The sequence below is a fragment of the Staurois parvus genome, unplaced genomic scaffold (genome assembly GCF_062004578.1).
Source record: "Staurois parvus isolate SC_StPar_1 unplaced genomic scaffold, SC_StPar_1.0 ptg000353l, whole genome shotgun sequence".
NCBI classification, from domain to species: Eukaryota; Metazoa; Chordata; class Amphibia; order Anura; family Ranidae; genus Staurois; species Staurois parvus.
The window spans coordinates 105890-126648 of NW_028318149.1; the positions used below are offsets into that span (position 1 = coordinate 105890).

Here is a 20759-nt window from a genome sequence, read left to right on the forward strand (position 1 = left end):
ATTAAATTAACTTGATGCATCTTCATTTTTAGTTACAAATTTCGAGCAGTCAGATTTTGTTTTTAGAACATACAGTTTAATTAAAATATATGTGAACCACATTCCATATAAAATAGGAATGCAAGGAAAAACATTTGTGCGTATGTATGTGTATATATATATATATATATATATATATATATATATATATATTTATTTATAAAATATCTTTTTTCTATTTATAAGTGATCACATGACTTTGGTTCTCAGCTGCATAAGGGGCTTAGAGATATAGGGGTGAAGACTGTAGGGGGTGTGTCAACAGGAGGCAGTTAAGTAGCAGTGCAAGGATCTTCCCACTGAAGAGCTGTGCAGGGGCATTTCAGTACGAGTCTGACCACTGGAGTACAGGCATTCTGTGCTCCCAAGTAGAATGTGTGTCCAAACCTAGCATGGCCAATTTGAAATAGGAAAGTAGGGGGACTGGCAAGATCACCACAGATTTCACAAAAAGAAAGCACTGCAAAAAGAACAGAATACTTATTCATAGAAGGACATGGTAACAAAGACACAGATCAGGAATATTAAATGTTGGGGTAACATACACTTTAAGTCCTACACAGCTGTGTATCAGGCAAATTGTGCAGCTCATGATGGTGTTTGTATGTGTCAATCACTTCCTAGGTCACAGATCTAAACTATTTCAACCATGCCTGTGAAATCCTTTAGCAAAACATATTATTGTATATAAGTAGGTGTCCATTGTTTGTAAGTTGGTTTAAGTTATTTTATTCTTAATTTCAAATCAAGAATGTTGGCAAGTTTAGCGGTGTTGAAATTTAGATTCTACTGCTGCTTACTTAAAACAAAAATAAAATCACTTATAAACCATATGTTTGTGAGTAGAAAATAATAAACACTTTCACATTTTATCATTTAAAATATAAAAAAAGAGAAAAAAGCAAATAAAAACTTTATTATTGAAGGTGCTAAATAATACATCAAGCCCATTTATGCAGTTATAGAGATGATATTAACATGTTCATAAATGTTAACAATTGAAATATTCCATTTCTATTGTACAATAACTATATAAAAATAATCAAATGTGTTTTTTCATGGTATTGTACATAGTGTTCAGTTAACTGCACATTTTAAGACATCCATGCATTATTAGATTAACACCATTTCAGAATATACTGGATCTTACTTGCAACCTTCCACACAAAATGTTAATATAATGGTATTATTGATATTGTTTATAAACTATTTTGGAAACTGACATCTGAATTGAGCTTTCCCAATATAAAATATGGTAAGATGATATGTAAAACTGTCAACTTCGTACAAAAAACTTGTTAGAATTCCTGCTCAAAATTTCACTCATGGCAGCACATCTTCTTTGATAATAATCTTAATGGCCTCAGAATTGCCATACAAATGCAATGCTCAGTGCCATTCAGTTTTATACCTTATAGGTACTTTGCTGGCCTCCAATGATGTGTTGTCAGTTTACATAACCTGACCACAAAATACATTACTTTGTACACTGCAATATGCTTTTTATAGGGAGCACTTCTCAAAATCATACATAGGATTTTTTAATAATAAATATGGTAATCAAACATATTTTTATGACTTTTCAGTTATGGTCATATGATGGTCCAAAAATATGTATAATACCTTTCTGTACAAAAAAAGACTCTTCAAAAAAAGTTCTACAAAATAATTCAAATAAATCAACAATAATGTTTTTTGCTTCAATTGCTAAATAAATGTTTGCTTTAAAACAGGGTTGCATCCAACAGTAAATAAAGATCATAAAATGCAGTGTCAAGCTGTACAGTACAGTATATAAAGGACCACATTCAAGATTCCTATGAATGTGCAAAATAATTTACGAATCTGAAAATATTAATTAACAGTGTCAGCATTATTTCTTTTTAAAGCACATGATTTAATGCATCAATCATAGATGCAAATAATAAATAAGATAAATATTTTACAATAACATTTAGTATTTGCGGTTTTGACAAATGATGTGATTAAAAACGGTACTATTAACATACGTGTTTAAGTGTAGAAAGCAACCACATATCTGTGTGGAAGAAATATACATTGATACAGAAAATGTGCAGTTTTTTTTTCATGTGTCACATCAGTTAAAACTGCTGATAATTGCACTGAAAGTTTGCAGATTTAAACATGCATCACATTTGAGACACGTTTAATAAATCTGACACGTATGTTTGTTCTTGGCTAGTGTAACTAAAATTAAGATGCAGAGCATGCAAGCATCCTAACATTACCTGCAAAACTGGAATGCATTATAATGTGTATCTCTGTCACTTCCACTTAGTGCAGTTTATCTGTTTTCTCCCAGTAGGATTACAGATGTAACAACAGAAGAAAGTACGCTATATTGTAAAATGATATAGTTCATTGCATCCTTTCATTCATGTTGTACAAAACGTATTCTTCATACTTGTGCAGAAACAGTGACATACTACAGTCTCAGGTTTGCCAGTTTTGGTCGAACATAACTGAAAAAGTCTGTTTTCCAGAGTAACTGTACTTGACGTTTTGGAGTAGTTATGCCAGCTACGCAAACCTTCCGCTTGATAAAGGTGCTTTAGAAAGCCATAAATAGATGAAATTACTCAAGGCCAAATGTACTTGTTTCCTCAACTGCAGTTAACATCTTCTCATAAAGCATAGAAAATGAAGGATAAGGTGGAAGATCTAGTCGGTTGAAACATGTATGGGCCCTGGAAAAAAAAAATGTTATTTTATTTATTATGTTACAGAAATGACAGACATAGATATGTTGTTGGTGATAATCACTTGTAGAACAATTGTGTAGCTAACAAGTAAAAAGGAAAGTCCATAAAAAGCGCTGCACTATTAAGGGCCAGGGTCAATGGGTTGTGATAGAAAAATGCAGAGGTCATTCAGATTTCATTGTAGGTGTAGTCGACTTGCACTTGACCTTCTCCAGCTGCTTTTGCATTCCCATGGACTTCTAAAATAAGTTCACAAGCATACACAAACCTGTTAATACTGGCCCTTCCTCTTTTTTACCCGCATGCCGTCTAGCCACTGTACATGTACGGCAGCAGGGAGGCACTGGTAGGCAAAACGACGTTTTAAAACGGACCCCGCCCTACCTGTCCCGCGGGTGTCCGCAGCGGGTGTCAGCCACCGGGTCACGGCCGGTTTTTACCGCCCGTTTTCCCGCGATGAGCTGTCATCACTGTCACAGAGCAGAGCTGCATTGTTTACACACAGCCTGCTCTGTGACAGTTCCCCGACAAGCTGAAGAGGGAGAGAAGAATTTCTCTCCCTCGATCAGCTCCCCCCTCTCTCCCCCCCGTCCAGCACACACCCCCGCCCCCTAGTAAAACACCCCCCTTACACAGTAAACTCCTAAAAATGTTAACCCCTTCCTCCCCAGTGACATTAGTACAGTTTCAGTGCTTTTTTTTCACTGATCACTGTATTGGTGTCACTGGGGATGTCAGTGACCCCAAGTCAGTTCCCCCCCAGTGTCAAAATGTCTGCCGCAGTCCCGCCATAAGTCGCTGGTCTCTGCCATAAGTCCCTGATCGCTGCCATAATTCGCTGATCGGCGCCATTATTAGTATAAATAAAAATTAAAAATCCCAGTATCTTTCCCGCCATCTGTAAACGCTATAACTTTCACGTAAACCAATTAATTTACACGTATTGGGATTTTTTTTTAGCAAAGACATGTCGCAGAATGCATTTTGGCAGAAATTTATGACTAAATTTGATTTTTGCATTTTTTTTTTACTGGACATGTTTTATAGCAAAAAGTCCAAAATATTGTTTTTTTTTCCTAAAAATTGTCAGCCTTTTTTTTTATAGCGCAAAAAATAAAAACCGCACAGGCGATCAAATACCACCGAAAGAAAGCTCAATTTGTGGGGAAAAAAAAGGATGTAAATTTCATTTATGTACCGTATTGCATGACCGCGCAATTGTCCATTAAACTAGCGCAGCGCTGTATAGCAGAAAAATGGCGTAAATTGCAGTATTTATACCATAGATTGTAGATGCTATACCTTACACACAAAGCAATCAATATACACTTATTGGGATTTTTTTTACCAAAAACATGTAGCAAAATACATTTTGGCCTAAATTAATAACCAACTTTGAGTTTACTATATATTTTTTATTGCTGAAAGTAAAAAATATTGTTTTTCGTCAAAATTTTGGGCCTTTTTTTGTTTATAGCGTGAAAAAAAAAATAGCGCACAGGTGATCAAATTACACCGAAAGAAAGCTCTATTTGTGTGAGAAAAAGGACGTAAATTTCGTTTGGGTGTAGCATTGCATGACCGCACAATTATCAGTTGAATTAGTGCAGCGCCGAGTAGCAAAAAGAGGCCTGGTCATTAAGGGGGGTAAATCCTCAGGAGCTCAAGTGGTTAAAGTTGAAATCCAAGCAGCTATTAAAAACACCATTTAATACACTTGAAAAAAACATGAAATGTATTTATAAATACAGCTAGGGAAAGTACCTGAATTTGACTTAGTATCAGCCCCATGTGCTTCCCTGCACAATAGGACTAATAGAAAGAGTGGCAGTGCTTGGAGCCAGTCTGCAAGACAAAGTAATGGCAACCAGAAAAACAACCATCCAAGTCAGAAGGACTAAAAGAATGTCTCAGATGGGTTCAAACTGAGATTTCTGCAATACAGAAGGTACCAAGGTGAAGTTCCATGGAGTCTACGTAATCCTCACTAGTGGAACAATACATTTGATGTCTTGCACAAAGCTACACACCAAGAAATGTGAAGTAATCACTCTCTGAGCATGGGTGCTTCTTGCTACCTGTAGTTCCACCAGCAATTGGTCCGCTGTGACTTGCAGTCCCACAATGAAGGCTCTGCTCCACAAGACACCGCTACTGCTGCAACCTGTAGTCCTAAGGAATTTTTTAACCTGCGACCAGCAGTTGTCCCGAGAGCCCACAATGCCATTCCCACATGAGGATCCATGATGACCGTTGCCAGAGTGCTACACCCCACTCATAACGTCATTGTCTGCTCTGGGCATGTGCATGCAGCCTAGTTAGCCCCGGGTAAATGCAGGGGGTGGAGAAAACTCTGCCTCCTGCATTTGGTGCCCATGAAGGCTGTATAGTTGCAAAAAATCAACTACACACTGTAAAAAAAAAATGTTGGGTCACAAAATTCCTCCTCAGTCTACCATAGGACCCACTAGAAGGTCCAATCCTCACCCATCATAGCAGGCCACAAGGGCCTTCAGGGATTCGACTGCTCAGCTGTGGATCACTAAAGATTCTACAGGGTCTAGTTCTGACCAGCAATGTTACAAGCTGTTCCCACCAGGGGCAGGCTGACCATTCGGGAACTTGGGCACTGCCTGAGGGCCCAGGGTAGTAGAGCGCCCCATCAGGGGTGCCAACTTCAGTAAATTCAGGGAGAGGTTGTAAAAACCTGTGATTTCTAGATCTGTCCCAGAAATATCTGTTACTGACATCCAGTGTCTGTACAAAGCCTGAGGCTACAGCTGCTCCACCTCTCCACTGCCTCCTCAGCCAATCGGAACACAGTGTACCCACCCACTTCCCCAGCAAGCCATATTTCACTTTTGAACAGAAGATGCCAGCTGGAGGGCAGGAGAGGGAGGAGTAAACATTCAGTGTGGGCTGAAGCCTGCCAGGAGAAGGTAAGCTGGCTGGGGTGAGTACAATATAGTTTTGTCAGTGGGTTACCTTGGTGGGCAGGAGGAGAGGGGGAGGCTGTGCTCCCTCTAGCAGGGCTCCTGTCTCTTAGGCTGTTAAGACTGATTTTCTGTGTGAGAAGTGCACTGCTTCTGGAGGAAAGACCTGTTCTGAACTTCTGAGATCTCCCCTAATCTCTGCTACATCTTCTTATTACTCAGTACCTGCTCACCAATACACAGCCACAGCCTCCTCCTCTCCTGCATTACCACCTCATGTGTCTGCAAGCTACTGGGGCACCACAAGTCACAGCATTGTAGGAGATGGGAGTAGCAGCAGCAGCAGCAATGTATTAGATCAGACTGATTTTTAGATGTAAAGTGTTGGTGTGTGTATGTGTATATGTACTGTGTGTGTTTGTCTACTGTATGATCCATGCATGCCCACTGCCGCTCAGCAGAAGTCAATCTACTGATCGACTTCGGTTGAACACACATGTTGGGAAAAAAGCCACTTGATCAGCAACTGTGTTGCCAAACATCCATAGACAGACAGGAGAAAAATACACAAAAACCCACTCATTGCCATTTGGAGCCAGCGGAAAGGGTGAACTGCTGAGCTCGGCCTCAGATCAGGCAGCAGGTGGGTCTAGGTGCGCACCCGTGTGGTGACATCATGGCACACATCAAATCTGGCATTTATTCACACATCCTACTGCCCAATCTGAGGCCACCCATCGCAGTTCACCATTCAGCTGCCTCCACAACTGCACATGCACAGTTCAGAGTTGGCAACAAGTGGATCTTTTTTAAAAGCCTTTTCCCACCAGCCGCCTGCCACACCAAGGACAAAGATAAAAAGGTGTGTAAGGGGACAGTGATGGAAGGGGGCACTCTGGGGACTCTGCTGTAAGGTGGCACTTTGATGTAAGATGGGACTCTGGGGACTCTGATATAAGGGGGACTCTGTGGACTGTGATGTATAGGGAGAATGCTGGGGACTTTGATGAAAAGGAGGATGTGAGCGTGGCGCAGATCCTGATTGCTGCACCCTATATGTTGTTTTGTTTGCTCTCTACTCCTGACCCTTGTATTCTATATGGTATACTGTACATAGACATTTTTCTGTAAGGCTCCATTCACATTTGGGCATTTAAAATCATGGGCGGAATCGTTGCGATTCTGCCTGTGATTTGAAAACGCGGTGTGACGATGTGAAAATGTGCAATCGCGTTTGGAGGTGCCATTTATTTCAATGGCACCTGAAAACACAGGGCAATTTTGCTGCAATCGTCGCACATTTTTCCGCTCAACTTTCTGTACAGCTCACTCTGAGCTTGCTCATTCTTGAGCTTGCCTGTATTTTCCTTGCTGGATTTTTGATCAAGTGAACATTTGATTAAGTGGAGTTAAAAAACCAGAGTAGAAAACAGGAGATTATAACAGAAGTCTTCTAACCTGTAAGTGACAACTGATATTTCCTGTGAGTAATAATAATATTATAACTGGGATAATGTGTGCTAGCAGGGTTGAAGGTTTTGTGCAGTGCACAGTGTGCCGCATGTATGCAACAATGGAGCAACAGATTCAGGATGGGCACCACTGCAACAGATGTGAGAGGATTGCCCTTTTGGAAGTTCACATTAGAGATCTGGAGGAGCAAGTTTCAACACTGGGCAGAACCGACAAACTTGAAAGGGGTCTTCTGCTCTCTGAGCAGGTAATGGGATTGATGTGGAGGGGCTGGTCAGGATTATCAGGTAGGAAGATGGATTACTGTAACGAGGGAATGGTAGCAGCTCACAGAAAAGGAAGGCCAGCCCTGGGTTTGAGCACCCAAACAGATTTTCTGAGTTGGGTGAAGATGTGGAGGTTGCAAGCTCAGGGGTGGCAGCACTGGATGTCACCGCTATCCCTAACAGCCAGGAGGGCAGACCATCTGGGAGGGGTGGTGAGGGTAATGCAGGAAGGCCTAGACAGTTGGTGGTAAGAGTGGACTCTATAATCAGAAGGACTGATAAATTAATTTGTCGCCAGGATCACTTCAACCGAATGGTTTGCTGTCTCCCTGGTGCCAGGGTTTGGCATGTGGTGGGCCAGGTTGATCAATTATTGGGAGGGTCTGGGCATTACCCAGCTGTCTTGGTCCATGTTGGAACCAATGTCAGAATGTGGAAGGTGGAGGCTCCTTAAGAATCAATTTAAAGAACTAGGCTGCAAGTTGAAGGGAAAGACCTCCAAGGTGATATTCTGTGAAGTATTACCTGTGCCACGGGCAACACAGGAAAGGCAGGGGGAGGTTAGAGATGAGTGGAGATATTTTCAATTAATTCATTTTGTTGCAATGCTCCCTAAGCCCTTAAGGTCAATGAAGGATCTGAATCCATTTGAACAATTGTTTAATGTAAACAAAATATGGAAACATGGTACTTCTCGGATCTATAAAATCCTTACTGTAATAAAAGAAGCTAATCTTCCTCCGTACATGGAGAAATGGGAAAGGGAACTCGGAATATCGCTTCATGTGCAACAGAAAAAGATATGAAGGTGGTGGAAATGAATTACAAATGTTTAGCTAGGTGTTATATCACACCGAGTGTGGCACATAAGCAACAAATAGATAAGTCACCTTTGTGTTGGAGGGGATGTTGGATGAAAGGGCACAATAGCACATATCTGGTGGAGTGTCCCAAAATCCAGGAGTATAGGAGAGAAATAATTTTCCAAATTCAGGATATAACTGGGGTTAATGTCCCGACACATACTTATAAGAATCTAAGAACCGGATGATATTCCATCTAATTAATGCAGCAAAGGGATTGATATAAAAATTCTGCCAGGAACAGGAGGTACCCAAAATAAAAGATGGCATAAGTAGGGTAGATTATGAGTACAGGATGGAGGAACTCTACCACATGGAAGAAGATAGAATGGAGAAATTTAGAGAAAGGTGGGAGAAATGGGACAAGTTTAAAAGAGCAAATAAATACATTGAAACAGGAGAAATAGAGAATAAGGAAGAAGAAGGGTGTTCTGAGAGTGCCTAGGAAGGAGGAGGAATGGGAAGCTAAAGGGAAAAGAACTGGGAGCAGATAGTGTAAAGGGTGGGAAGGGGGAGCGGGTAGGGAACTGGGGGGGGGGGGGGGGTTGGGATAAAGGTATGTAAGGAAATTGTTTTTTTATGAATATTATGATAATTTATTGATGTAAAGTGAAATATTGAAAATTAAATAAAATATTTAAAAAAAGAAAGAGGACCTAGTTGTGATGAGGCTGAAGCATTATGGGTGGAACTGCACATGCGGGGTGCGTACTACAAAGGTGATCATTGGAGTTTGTTATAGACCACCCAGTGTTAACGAGCAGGTGGAGACTTGGCTCCTTGCACAGACCTAAAGGACTGCAAGGGTTGGGACAGTGATAATAATGGGAGATTTTAACTACCCGGTAACTGACTGGAGTAATGGCACTGCTGGAACAGTTAAAGGGCAAAATTTATAAACCTACTACAGGACAATTTTATGGTACAGTTCATAGAGGCCTCAACTAGGAATGATACTCTGCTAGACCTGGTAATTTCAAACCATGCAGAGCTTATTACTAATGTCCATATAAAAGAACATCTGGGTACCAGTGACCATAACATGATTTCATTTATTGTTAGCTGTAAACAACAAGCACATATGGGAAAAATAAAAACACTCAACTTTAAGAGAGCTAATTTTCCAAGGCTGAGAGCTTCTATTCAGGACTTAGACTGGGAGGGAATATTGGCATTGATGAACACAACATAGAAATGGGAGTTCTTCAAAAATAATGTATGTGAACACACTGCAAAATATATTCCCATGGGCAACCAGTTTAAAAGGCTAAAAATCATGATCTCCTATTGCCCAGGGGCCCCATGAGTTGTTAGTCTGCCCCTGGTCCCCACATGTCCAGAGCGGGGTCTGGGTACATTCTTGCTACTTTTTACATGCAGAGACTGCATGAATATGGCCATCACCTAAGATATTATCATAAAAAAATGGAACTTTGCCCAATAGGGATGGATTATGCCAAGAAGAGGATTTCCTGTCTTTTTTTTGTTAGTGTCCAATCACCTGAACATGGCAGAATTGAAATTTAAATTTGTTCATTAATCATACACTAATTCTTCTGATGATATCCTCCATAGCTATAATTAACATACCATTAAGTGCCATAAATGTTTTGTTTTTGCAGATTTTATTTTTTTTAATGTTACACCAAAGAGCATTAACCATGCGTGCAAAGTTTTTCAAAATAGTAAAAAAAATCTATTGAAGTGATTAAAAATATTATCAGCTTTCTAAAAGAACCGTGTGAAAAAAGAGAACCAAATTTAAAGAAAATCTGCAGTGAAGAGGTATAGAAGCTGCCATTTCTGTCCACTCCTGTTGAACATATTTTTTTCCTGGCTAAAGTTGTCTCCACTGTTTACCCTCTGAATGTTTTATACTTGAACCCCATAGACAAATAATCATATTCCAAATATGATCTTATACAGTGATCTTGTTTTGATACCTTGGAAGAGCTGTGATTTTTCCCCACTTCTCCACACAGAAACGTCTTGGCCCATTACTGCCTCTGAGGGAGGCAAAACCTTCATATGGGATACTAGAAGTACCTGTAACAAACTATCAAAACAAAGGTATTTCAAATTACAACTTGCTTAAACGTAGATATATACACATTACCACAGATACATATACTATACCTATATACCTTGTGTGTATGTATGTATGATGTGTATATATATATATATATATATATATATATAGTGCTCAGCATAAAAGAGTACACAGGAAAATAAGGTTAATATTATAACTTAGATTACAAAATCTTTAGTTTTACTCAGATTAGCTGATGCAAAACTGAATACACCCCACAACACAAACTACTACATCTAGTATTTTGTATGACCTCCATGATTTGTAAGGACAACACCAAGTCTTCTAGGCATGGAATTAACAAGTTGGCGACTTATTGCAACATCTGTCTCTTTCCATTCTTCAAGAACGACCTCTTTTAGAGCCTGGATGGTGGATGGAGAGTGATGCTCAACTTGTCTGTTCAGAATTCCCCATAGGTGTTTGATTAGGTTCAGATCAGGAGACGTACTTGGCCACTGAATCACTTTCATCCTGATCTTCTTCAGAAATGTAACAGCGGCCTTAGATGCGTGTGTTTTAGATCATTGTCATGTTGGAAACGTGCACGACGACCAAGGTCATGGAGTGATGGTAGCATCTTCTCTTTCAATATAGAGCAGTACATCTGTAAATTCATGATACCATCAATGAAATGCAGCTCCCCGACACCAGCAGTACTCATGCAGCCCCACAGAAGGACACTGCCATCACCATGTTTCACTTTAGGCACCATGCATTTTTCTTTGTACTCCTCGCCTTTGCAACACCATACAGTTTTGAAGCCATCAGTTCCAAAAACATTTACCTTGGTCTTATCACTCCAGAGTACAGAGTCCCAGTAGTCTTTTTCAGCATGGGCCCTGGCAATACTAGGTGGGCTTTTTTGTGCATGGGCTTTAGGAGAGGCTTCCCATGCATGCCATTCCTTTGCAGTATACACTGTATTGTGTCACGTGAAACAATCACCCCAGTTTGACTTTCTACTTGTTTAGCTAACTGCAGTGAACTTGCATGGTGATTTTCTTCAACCCTTCTCATCAGAAGACGCTCCTGTCGAGGTGTGAACGTCCGTGGACGGTTCGGACGTCTCTGTGAGATGGTTGCTGTTCCATCTTTGTTAAATTTTGGTATCTTTTATGCTACAATATTCTGACTGATAAGTAAAGCTTTGCCGATCTTCTTGCAGCCTTCACCTTTCTTGTATAAAGAAATTTTTTTCTTTCTCAGGCCTTATGACATTTCTCTTCCATGTGGTGCCATTGCGGATAGCATGAAATGGGAAAGGGTTTTCTTTGTTAAGTAACACTCTTTTATAATCAGCTGTCTGCTGGACAGATGTTTAATGAATAATTAGACTCACCTGTAGCTGAATTCTTTTTAATTAGGATTTTGTTCTCTAAAATGTAGCTTTGCTCCTAGGACTCTCTTTGGGGTGTATTCAATTTTGCAACATGGTCTTGAATGAATTTGCTAGGAAAAATACTTTTTTGTGTGTGCAAATTAGCAAACCAATAGCAAATCAATGGCTATATATATATATATATATATATATATATATATATCAAAACAATTTAAGGAACACTTTTTAATCAGAGTATAGCATCCAGTCAATTAAACTCTTGGGATGATATTCTGGTCAGTTAAGTAGCAGAGGGGGTTGTTAATCAGTTTCAGCTGCTTTGGTGTTAATGCAATTAACAACAGGTGAACTAGATGGGAAACTATGAGACAACCCCCAAAACAGGAATAGTTTTACAGGTGGAGACCACTGTCATTTTTTTCCTACTCATCCTTTTTGGTGGTTTTTCACTAGTTTTGCATTTGGCTAGGGTCAATGTCACTACTGGTAGCATGAGGCGATACCTGGACCCTACAGAGTTTGCACAGACATCAATACGTGCCATTGCCAGAAGGTTTGCTGTGTCTCCCAGCACAGTCTCAAGAGCATGGAGGAGATTCCAGGAGACAGGTAGTTACTCTAGGAGAGCTGGACATTTAGTGGGGAGAAATAAATGTCCCAGTGTTGGTGGAAGTATACACTCCAAAGCTTCGGTGGGAGTACAAAATGGTCCTGTATCAGTAAAAGTAAAAAATAACCCTGTGTTAGTGATCAGTAAAAAATTCCCCCTGCGAAGCAATAGTGCCCATGTGGCAGTGGAAAGAGAGGTGCACCTGGGTCAGTGGGAAGAACGGTGCCCTTGTGTTAGTGGGAAGAATGTGCCCCTATGTTAGTGGGAAGTAGGGTGCCCCTGTGTTAGTGGGAAGAATGGTGCCCCTGTGTCTATAGAAAAACAATGCACCTGAGTCAGTGAGAAGAATGGTGCCCCTGTGTCAATGGGAAGAATGGTGCCCTTGTGTCAGTGCTTTCCCTCTGGATGGTGTCACAGCTTGGACTACACAGGCACTATTGGGAAGGAGATCACTCAAGTGAATGGTTCCTGTTGCATTGCCGATTGCTAATTAACTCTGTAAAATATGACTACCCTACTACAGCTTGCACTGTAATACCACTTCATGCAGCATCTTTTTTTTGCTGGGACCAGTCTAAAGCATGAGTGGATAAGTGACTTGTGAGTTCTGTATGTGGCTAAAAAACATGACTTTTCTGTATGTTGCAATTATTTCCTGGGTAGGTAACCCCTCTCCCTATAATATACAGTGTATACATAGAAAACATTGAATTTATACTAAAGAATATAATTTACCATACACATAGACAGAGGGCAGGAATGGCAAGATTACACTGTGAATGTACTTACCTGTAACAAACGGAGACGCTGCTCATTGTTAAACCTTTCAACAGCAGCCCAAAACCATCTGATGACAATGTGATTGTCATGGTAGCCTGAGAACAATTAGAATATGAGAAGAGAATCAATTTACTGATATCTGTCTAAAAAGTCAATTTTGTATTGAATACAAAGTCCACCTTATCTAATACAAGAAAAATCTAGTTAATCACTAGAGTCCTCACTATGTGTCTAAAGCTGTCAATAATGATGGAATGACAGAGATCTGTCAGCTTTAGTCTTGAACATTTTACTTGATAACCTTGCTGCAATTTTTCTCTGAAAATGCTGATTCGGTTTATTTCAGACATTGTACCCAGGTTTGTGAAAGGGCTCAGAGCTCAATATGTACACTGGCCTTCATTGTCTATGTAATCTACATGTTTAATTGGTTGCCCCCTTAGCAAGCTGTGTGCTATGGGGAAACCTGTGTGTGCACTCCTAAACGGGGTTGTGTGCGTCCATAGACACACACAGTCCCGGTAAGCCATGCCCCGCTCACTCCTCAGAGTTTGATTGACAACAGAAGGAGCTTAAAACTCCCAATGCTCTCAGTGCCTCCTCTAAGACCAGGAAGTGAGAGGCGTAGAGACGCAGCCAGGGCAACACTGGATCGGTGAGAGGGTTCAGATGTTTAGAGACAGGGGTGGGTAGGAAAGATAGCAGGGAAGTCTTTTTACCTTAATGCAGAGAATGCATTAGGGTATAAAAAAAAGGCTTTTTGAAACACTTGAATTAATTTAACAAATATCACCAATAGGCAGAGTCCCTTTAAATGATAAAGCATTTACCTCCTCTGTACTCTGTATTATTTCTCCAATCTCCTAAATCAATCTCTGCTGTTCCTGCAATAACCAGCTCAAGCTCCCTTGCATCAAACACAGAGACGAGACGAGCATCTGCCACCTGAAAAGAAAAAATTTTATGTTTTTGGGCTGTCTTTTAAAAACACTTTTATTGGTTTGCAAGCGTACAATGCAAAATATTAAATTGTCCAAGTTTGTGTAAAGAAAACTTCTATTTTTTTAAACTTCTCAATACACAATTCGGTGTTCAAAGTAATACAGATTCACATAGCTAAGTGAAAAACTGCCTTTTGTGCAATCCAAGCAATTAACACTGATGGGACAGACAGCAGGTTCTGTGGTTCATCGTTGGCAGGAGTGGTTAGTTGGGCATACTCACATGCTCTCTAAAGGAAGCTTTGTGAGGATGTCATAAGTAACAACTGTCAGCTGCTACAGCTGAGTAAATAAAGGACCTGTCTGCTAGTCCCTCTATATGCCTACTATACAGGTCAAGGCATAAGACCTAAAAGGATTATTAGCCAATTGCTCACCTTGCTTGTGAATGAAAGCTCTGTCATAGCATCAGCAAGATCCCAGAATACAAATAACATTAAAATATTACTTTTTTATCTCTTCCATTTCTCTTTTATCAAGGGTACTAGATAAGACATAACCCCCAACAAATTGAAAATATGTGTTATAATCAATGATGACCAGTGTGATCGTAAACGAGAAAGGAAACATCACAAAAGGCCGTCATTTGGACCCTCTGGGAATTCCTACAGGGATAACCCTGCCCAATATAACACCAGGCCCCAACAGGGATACCATCATCAACAGACCAGATCTCCATATAACCAGGATAACACAAGAGTACCTTTTTTAGGGGGAGGAACTTCAAGAAAGAGAAGTGTCCGCATAGAGGAAGAAGAGGGGAATAGAGGGTCCATAGACCCCAAAAAAAGACAAGTATAAATGATAGTGGTATCTTTAACTTGAGTAAAGCTACTCTATCTACTGAGGAGATATCCTTGTTGAATAAATGTCTGAAGTTTGCTCCACAGGTGAAACTTGACAAATTTCAGACTTATATTGATGTCCACAAATTTACCAGTGTCTATAAAAAAGTATTTTTTACTTAATCCCTTTGTAGACAAACGCACTCCTAGTGATATTGAAAATACACACTTCAGGAATGCATCGTTACTTAATCCCCCTTGTGGTGATCACCTCCATGTTAATATTTTTAGGGATATGGTGATTAAAGACTTAGATTAGACTTCAAAAATCTGAAGAATCAACAGGATATTAGTATGGGCATGAAACAACTTCTGGATAGAAAGGATCTGGTGGTGCGTCTAGCTGATAAGGGTGGTTGTGTAGTTGTACTTGATAAAATAGACTATATGAAAGAGGTCTATAAGATCTAGGAAGATACTGATACCTATAAATTACTGTCCAAGAATCCATTAGTTGGGTATAAGCGTGAGTTGAAAGAGATCATCAAGAGGGGCTATAAAGATAATATTATAAGCAAAAGAGAGAAAGAATTTCTGTGTCCTTCGGCACCTCGCCTGCCAGTTCTATATTGTCTTCCTAAAGTTCACAAAGATCCTTTACATCCCCCTGATAGGCCTATAGTCAGTGGGATTGGCTCCCTTTGTTCTAGGATTGGGGAATCGACTTTTTTCTTTTTTCCTCTTTCCTAAGAGATATTAAACAAGTGTTCAATGATATCAAAACTGTAAACGGTCAATTCATCAATATTTCTAGTGACAGCAGATGTGGCATCACTGTACAGTAATATAAGGCATGCAGATGGTTTACAGGCCGTAGAGTACTATCTAGAGGAATCTGAGGATATTCCCAGCTGCCAAAAAAGGTTTATTATTGAGCTACTTAATTTTGCCATGAATCACAATTATTTTTGGTTCGATAAATCATTCTATCTGCAGACCAGAGGCAAAGTCATGGGGTTAAGTTTGCCCCAAGCCTGGCTAATCTTTTTATGGCACGGTGCAAGGAGGATATTATCTACTCCAGAGAATGGCCTGAATTACGGTTCTAGCGAAGGTATATTGATGATCTCTTCCTCCTATGGCAGGAAGGTGAGGAATCTTTACAGAATTTTTTCACCACTTTGAACAAGAACAACTTGAATATTAACCTTTCATATGAATATGACTACAAATTGGTCAATTTCTTGGACCTCACCCTTGTCGATAACAGCAATAGGATTACCACCAGATCCTTTTTTAAGCCTACAGACAGGAATAGTTATATTCCAGTAGACAGTTGCCACCACCCCCTATGGCTCCGAAATATTCATAAAGGTAAATTTTTAAGGATAGATAGGAATTGCGATAATTTGGAGGACTTTCATACTCAAGCCAGGATCCTTAAAGATAGGTTTCTGGAAAGCGGGTATGACTCCCCGAAATTAGAGATGGCTATTAGGGAAGTTGCCGATCTTGATAGGTCTTTTCTTCTGGCGGATAAGGAGACTAACAGATCTGGGAAAATTTGTCACTTTATAAACAACTTTTCTGTTCAGTTTAGAGAGGTAGCAAGGATTTTTAAAAGGAATTGGAGGATTTTGAAAGAGGACCCAGTTCTAGAGGGTTTTCTACCTGATAGACCAGAGGTAATATTCAAACGGGCACCTCCGTTAAGGAATAGGATAGCTCCTAATATAGTAGATCCACCTAAGGGGTTGCCATTTTTTTCAGAGCTTAGCATTTTTTTTCCTTGCAACAGATGCATGATCTGCATGGTGAATAATGCAAGAAAGAGACCTCTACGCTCTTTTACATCTTGTTCCACGGGCAGAAAGTATAAGATCAATTCTTTGATCACTTGTTATAGCAGGTGTGCTGTGTACCTCCTAGAGTGTTCATGTAAAAAACAGTATATTGGCAGAACAACCAGAAGGCTTAGAGATCACCTGAGATAATATGTCTATAATATCAAAACAGGTTTTAAGGAACACTCTCTTTCTAAGCATTTTAGAGACCATCATCAGAGAGATCCTTCATGCTTGTCATTCATTGGAATAGATCTCGTGCATCCCCACTGGAGGGGAAATTATAAACGCAGGGCAGTATCCGGACTAGAAACTAAGTGGATTTATGAGATGGGTACCCTGGCTCCTTTAGGACACAATGTCAACATAGATGTTAAGTGCTTTATTGATAACAGTTAGCTCTGTTGGCAATACCACTTCCTTGGGATATCTGAGCCCCTGTAGTGGTATCTTACAATCTGTCCCTTTGTTAATTTTTGTACGTTGTGACGTGTTTTTCATTACAGTCGAGTGGAATACAACACTGCTGGTTGCTATGATACATTCCATTTCTAGTCATGGTCATCCATATAATTAACCACCTGATGTTACCATTTAAATTGTTCTAACGCATGTTGCATTTGTCCTCATTATGCACATTACCTGCGTTTTAGGGATTTGAATACATTTATATTGTTCTAACGCATGTTGCATTTGTCCCCATTATGCACATTACCTGCGTTTTAGGGACTTGAATGCATTTATAGGTTCTGTCATTTATTTCATTTATTTATTTTAGTTTTGTAGTTTTTCATCTTTTAGGGGCTGCATCATAATGATCATTAGATTGTCTTTATTGTTATTAACCGCAATTGTTAATCAATATTCATCCATGGATCGCATTCAGAATGATCCCTTCAATTTTAAGAGCAGGACTGTTATGCTTTTTCTGGTCTACAACAAAATAGTGCCTGTCCGACCATACGTCTTCTGGAAAATGGCATCGGTCTGGTCAGTTAGCTCTGTTTGCAACACTACTTCCTCGGGATATCTGAGCCTCTGTGATGGTGTCTTTCAATCTATCCTTTTTTTTTCCTTATCTCTATATTGCTACCTTTTTAATTATTTGTCAGATCTATATTTATATTTTTTGGATCTATATTTGTCATTTAGGGATTTTTTCCTTTTTGCTGCCTGTGTATTGTATTATATACATCATCATGTTTCTCATGTTTTATATATGTGATGTTGTTTTTATTTACATTTACGTGCATAACTTTTGTACATGTTGTGACCAGTTTTTCATCACAGTCTTGTGGAATATAACGCTGCTGGTTGCTACTATATATTCCATTTCTAGTTATGGTTGCCCACACTATTAACTACTTGGTGTTACCATTTATATTGTTCTAACGCATGTTGCATTTGTTCCCATTATGCACATCACCTGCGTTTTAGGGACTTGAATGCATTTATGGATTCTGTCTTTTATTTTAGTTTTTCATTTTGAGGGGTTGCATCACAACGAACATTAGATTGTCCTTGTTATTAACTCCAATTGTTAATTAATATCCATCGGTGGTTCACATTCAGTACGATCCCTTCAATCTTAAGTGCAGGACTGTTATGTTTTTTTCTGGTCTACAACAAAATGGCGCCTGTCCGACCATATGTCTTCTAGAAAATGGCGTTGGTTTGGTCACATGTCCGCAGGCCTTTTTAAGGTATACACTGTTATGGCGTCGGCACTAGGTTGATCCCTTTGCGAATGTGCATGCGCACGAAACGCGTTAGAGGAGCCTACGTGCTGACATCACGCTGCCGTGTCTACGTGATGGTCCGGCGGCCATTTTTGTAAGTGCTTTTTATCCATTGATTTTATGCTCCATGTGGTTGCTATCTTTTTAATAAAACATACTACACTATATGATACTGTCTCCGGGCTCGGTCTATGAGCTTTCCCTCTAGAAGGAATCCCTTTCCTTGGTTCACCGTGGGCTGGAGATGGAGACTTGGAGATTGGAGATCCCACCTTCAAACGGGTCACCGGCAGGAGGAATAAGCAGCAACACCCCTTAGTGTCATTCCGCTCTGGGCTTGCTTGCTACTTACTTCTGGTTACATAGTTAGTCTGGCTGAAAAAAGACTAAAGTCCATCCAGTTTAACGATACAAAAAAGTTATAATCCTATACCCACAGTTCTGGTGAGCGCATTATGGTGGAGCTGCAGTGCGGAAGTCACAGAAGTAGCTACATTTTGTTAATTTGATCACATCACTATTTTTGGGACTATTATGATATTTAGAGGACTTATATATTTTCATTTGTTATACCGTCCATTTTGTTTCTTCATTGAAGTATTCACTATTCTCTATTTCTTTTTTATGATGTTTCCTTTCTCTTTTACGATCACACTGGTCATCACTGATTATAACACACATTTTTATTAGCGCTGCACATTGATATTATAGTGTTTTGTTTTGGTGAAGACAGAGGGTTTAACACGTTGTGCTAGCTGCTTTACTTTTTCCTTTTTTGTCTTGCGCTCATCATTTATTCTTTGATTATAAGATGAAAATATGTATTTACCTGTATTATATTTTCAGCTAATAAATTATCTGTGTAAGTACATAAACAATTTATTGAAAAGAGGTAAAACAATCCATACAATAATTTGGACAACTCCAAAATTACATTACCACAATCTATACAGTTAAAAATGCTTTGTTTGCTTTTTGTCTTGGATGTCAGTGCCAGACCCTGCTCTGTAGATTGGCTGGTAATAATAACTGAATTACAGTACCAGCGCCTGTTAAAATGTAACAAAAAACTGTTACTCTGTGGTTAGCTGTAATCAGATGCAGTTAACAGGAAATGTAACTAATGGCTTATGGACACAGCTGCTTGTGGCCATGCAGCATATGGGCGTATGTCCCTGCAGGTACAGCTGCCTCATAGAAATAAATGGCTATACCCAGCTGTATGTGGGCATATCCCAGGACTTGATCAAACCTGCATGTGCACAGACTAAACACCCTTAAATCTCTCCAATATGTACACAGAGAGCACTTAATGCACATGCAGTGTACTTCAGGCACCAGAGAGAAGAGAATGTTCCCTGTTAGATTTGAACTTCTTTTCATATCATGGATCATTGAACAGAAGATGTGGGAATGCCCAGGGGGTGGATGGCAACACTGAAAACTCCAAGGTATGCTGCAACAAGGCCAGGAACTGCAACAGACAGATCTTAAACAAATAAACTTAATGCTGGGCTGCTAATATAAAGCATAAATACCAAATCATCAACCTATTAAGAAAAAAACATCAAATATACATATAAACGTGCATAAATCATATGAATGACATAAAACACAATGTCCATAAAAGCAAGTCCGTGCAATTTGAATTAAAGCAGTGAACGTGGATAGAGTTTTACATCAACTTCCTTCACAATTTCATAGGATTTCTCACGTGCTTCACGTTCACTGCTCTAATTCAAATTGCATGGACTTGCTTTTATGGACATTGTGTTTTATCCTATTTATATGATTTATGCATGTTTATATGTATATTTGATGTTTTTTCTTAATAGGTTGATGATTTGGTATTTATGCTTTATATTAGCAGCGCAGCATTAAGTTTATTTATGTTTATGTTGTGGGAACACAATTTTTGATAGTAGCAGCAGCTCTATATATATCTTTTATTATATAGTCACATTGAGGTAGCGCAGGAGTATTTTTCACATTTAATAGACAGATCTTTCTACTGGAGGCTCCAAAAGACAGATAGGACTGTGGCTCACTAGACTCTGCCAACAACTGAAAAAATGTTTATAGAGATAAATAGGAGACCTGACCATAAAATTAGTCAGAAGTAAAGAAGTACAGCAGCAAAGTTCCTCTTACACTGCATAACAAGACCTATTTTATAAAGTAGGAAGGCAGGTTATAATCAAGTATTTTATTTCAACACCGTCCTATCAAAAATGTATTTAAATTGCAACTAAGCAAGCAGATTATTACTTCT

At 39.4% G+C, this 20759-nt stretch overlaps 1 protein-coding gene across 5 annotated transcripts in view; it reads right to left on the reverse strand.

Annotated features, from left to right (window-relative positions):
* Positions 1-935: 935 nt before the first annotated feature.
* The window catches only part of HECW2 (HECT, C2 and WW domain containing E3 ubiquitin protein ligase 2), a 324224-nt gene continuing 304400 nt past the window's right edge, over positions 936-20759 (reverse strand). For all 5 annotated transcript variants that reach the window (XM_089684697.1, XM_089684700.1, XM_089684701.1 and 2 more), the window contains 4 exons: positions 13949-14063; positions 13128-13213; positions 10241-10353; positions 936-2747 (listed from right to left, as the gene is read on the reverse strand). In XM_089684697.1, the coding sequence (XP_089540823.1) occupies positions 2636-2747; positions 10241-10353; positions 13128-13213; positions 13949-14063 (426 nt within the window). In that variant the 3' untranslated portion in view covers positions 936-2635. The remainder of the gene's footprint in view (positions 2748-10240; positions 10354-13127; positions 13214-13948; positions 14064-20759) is intronic.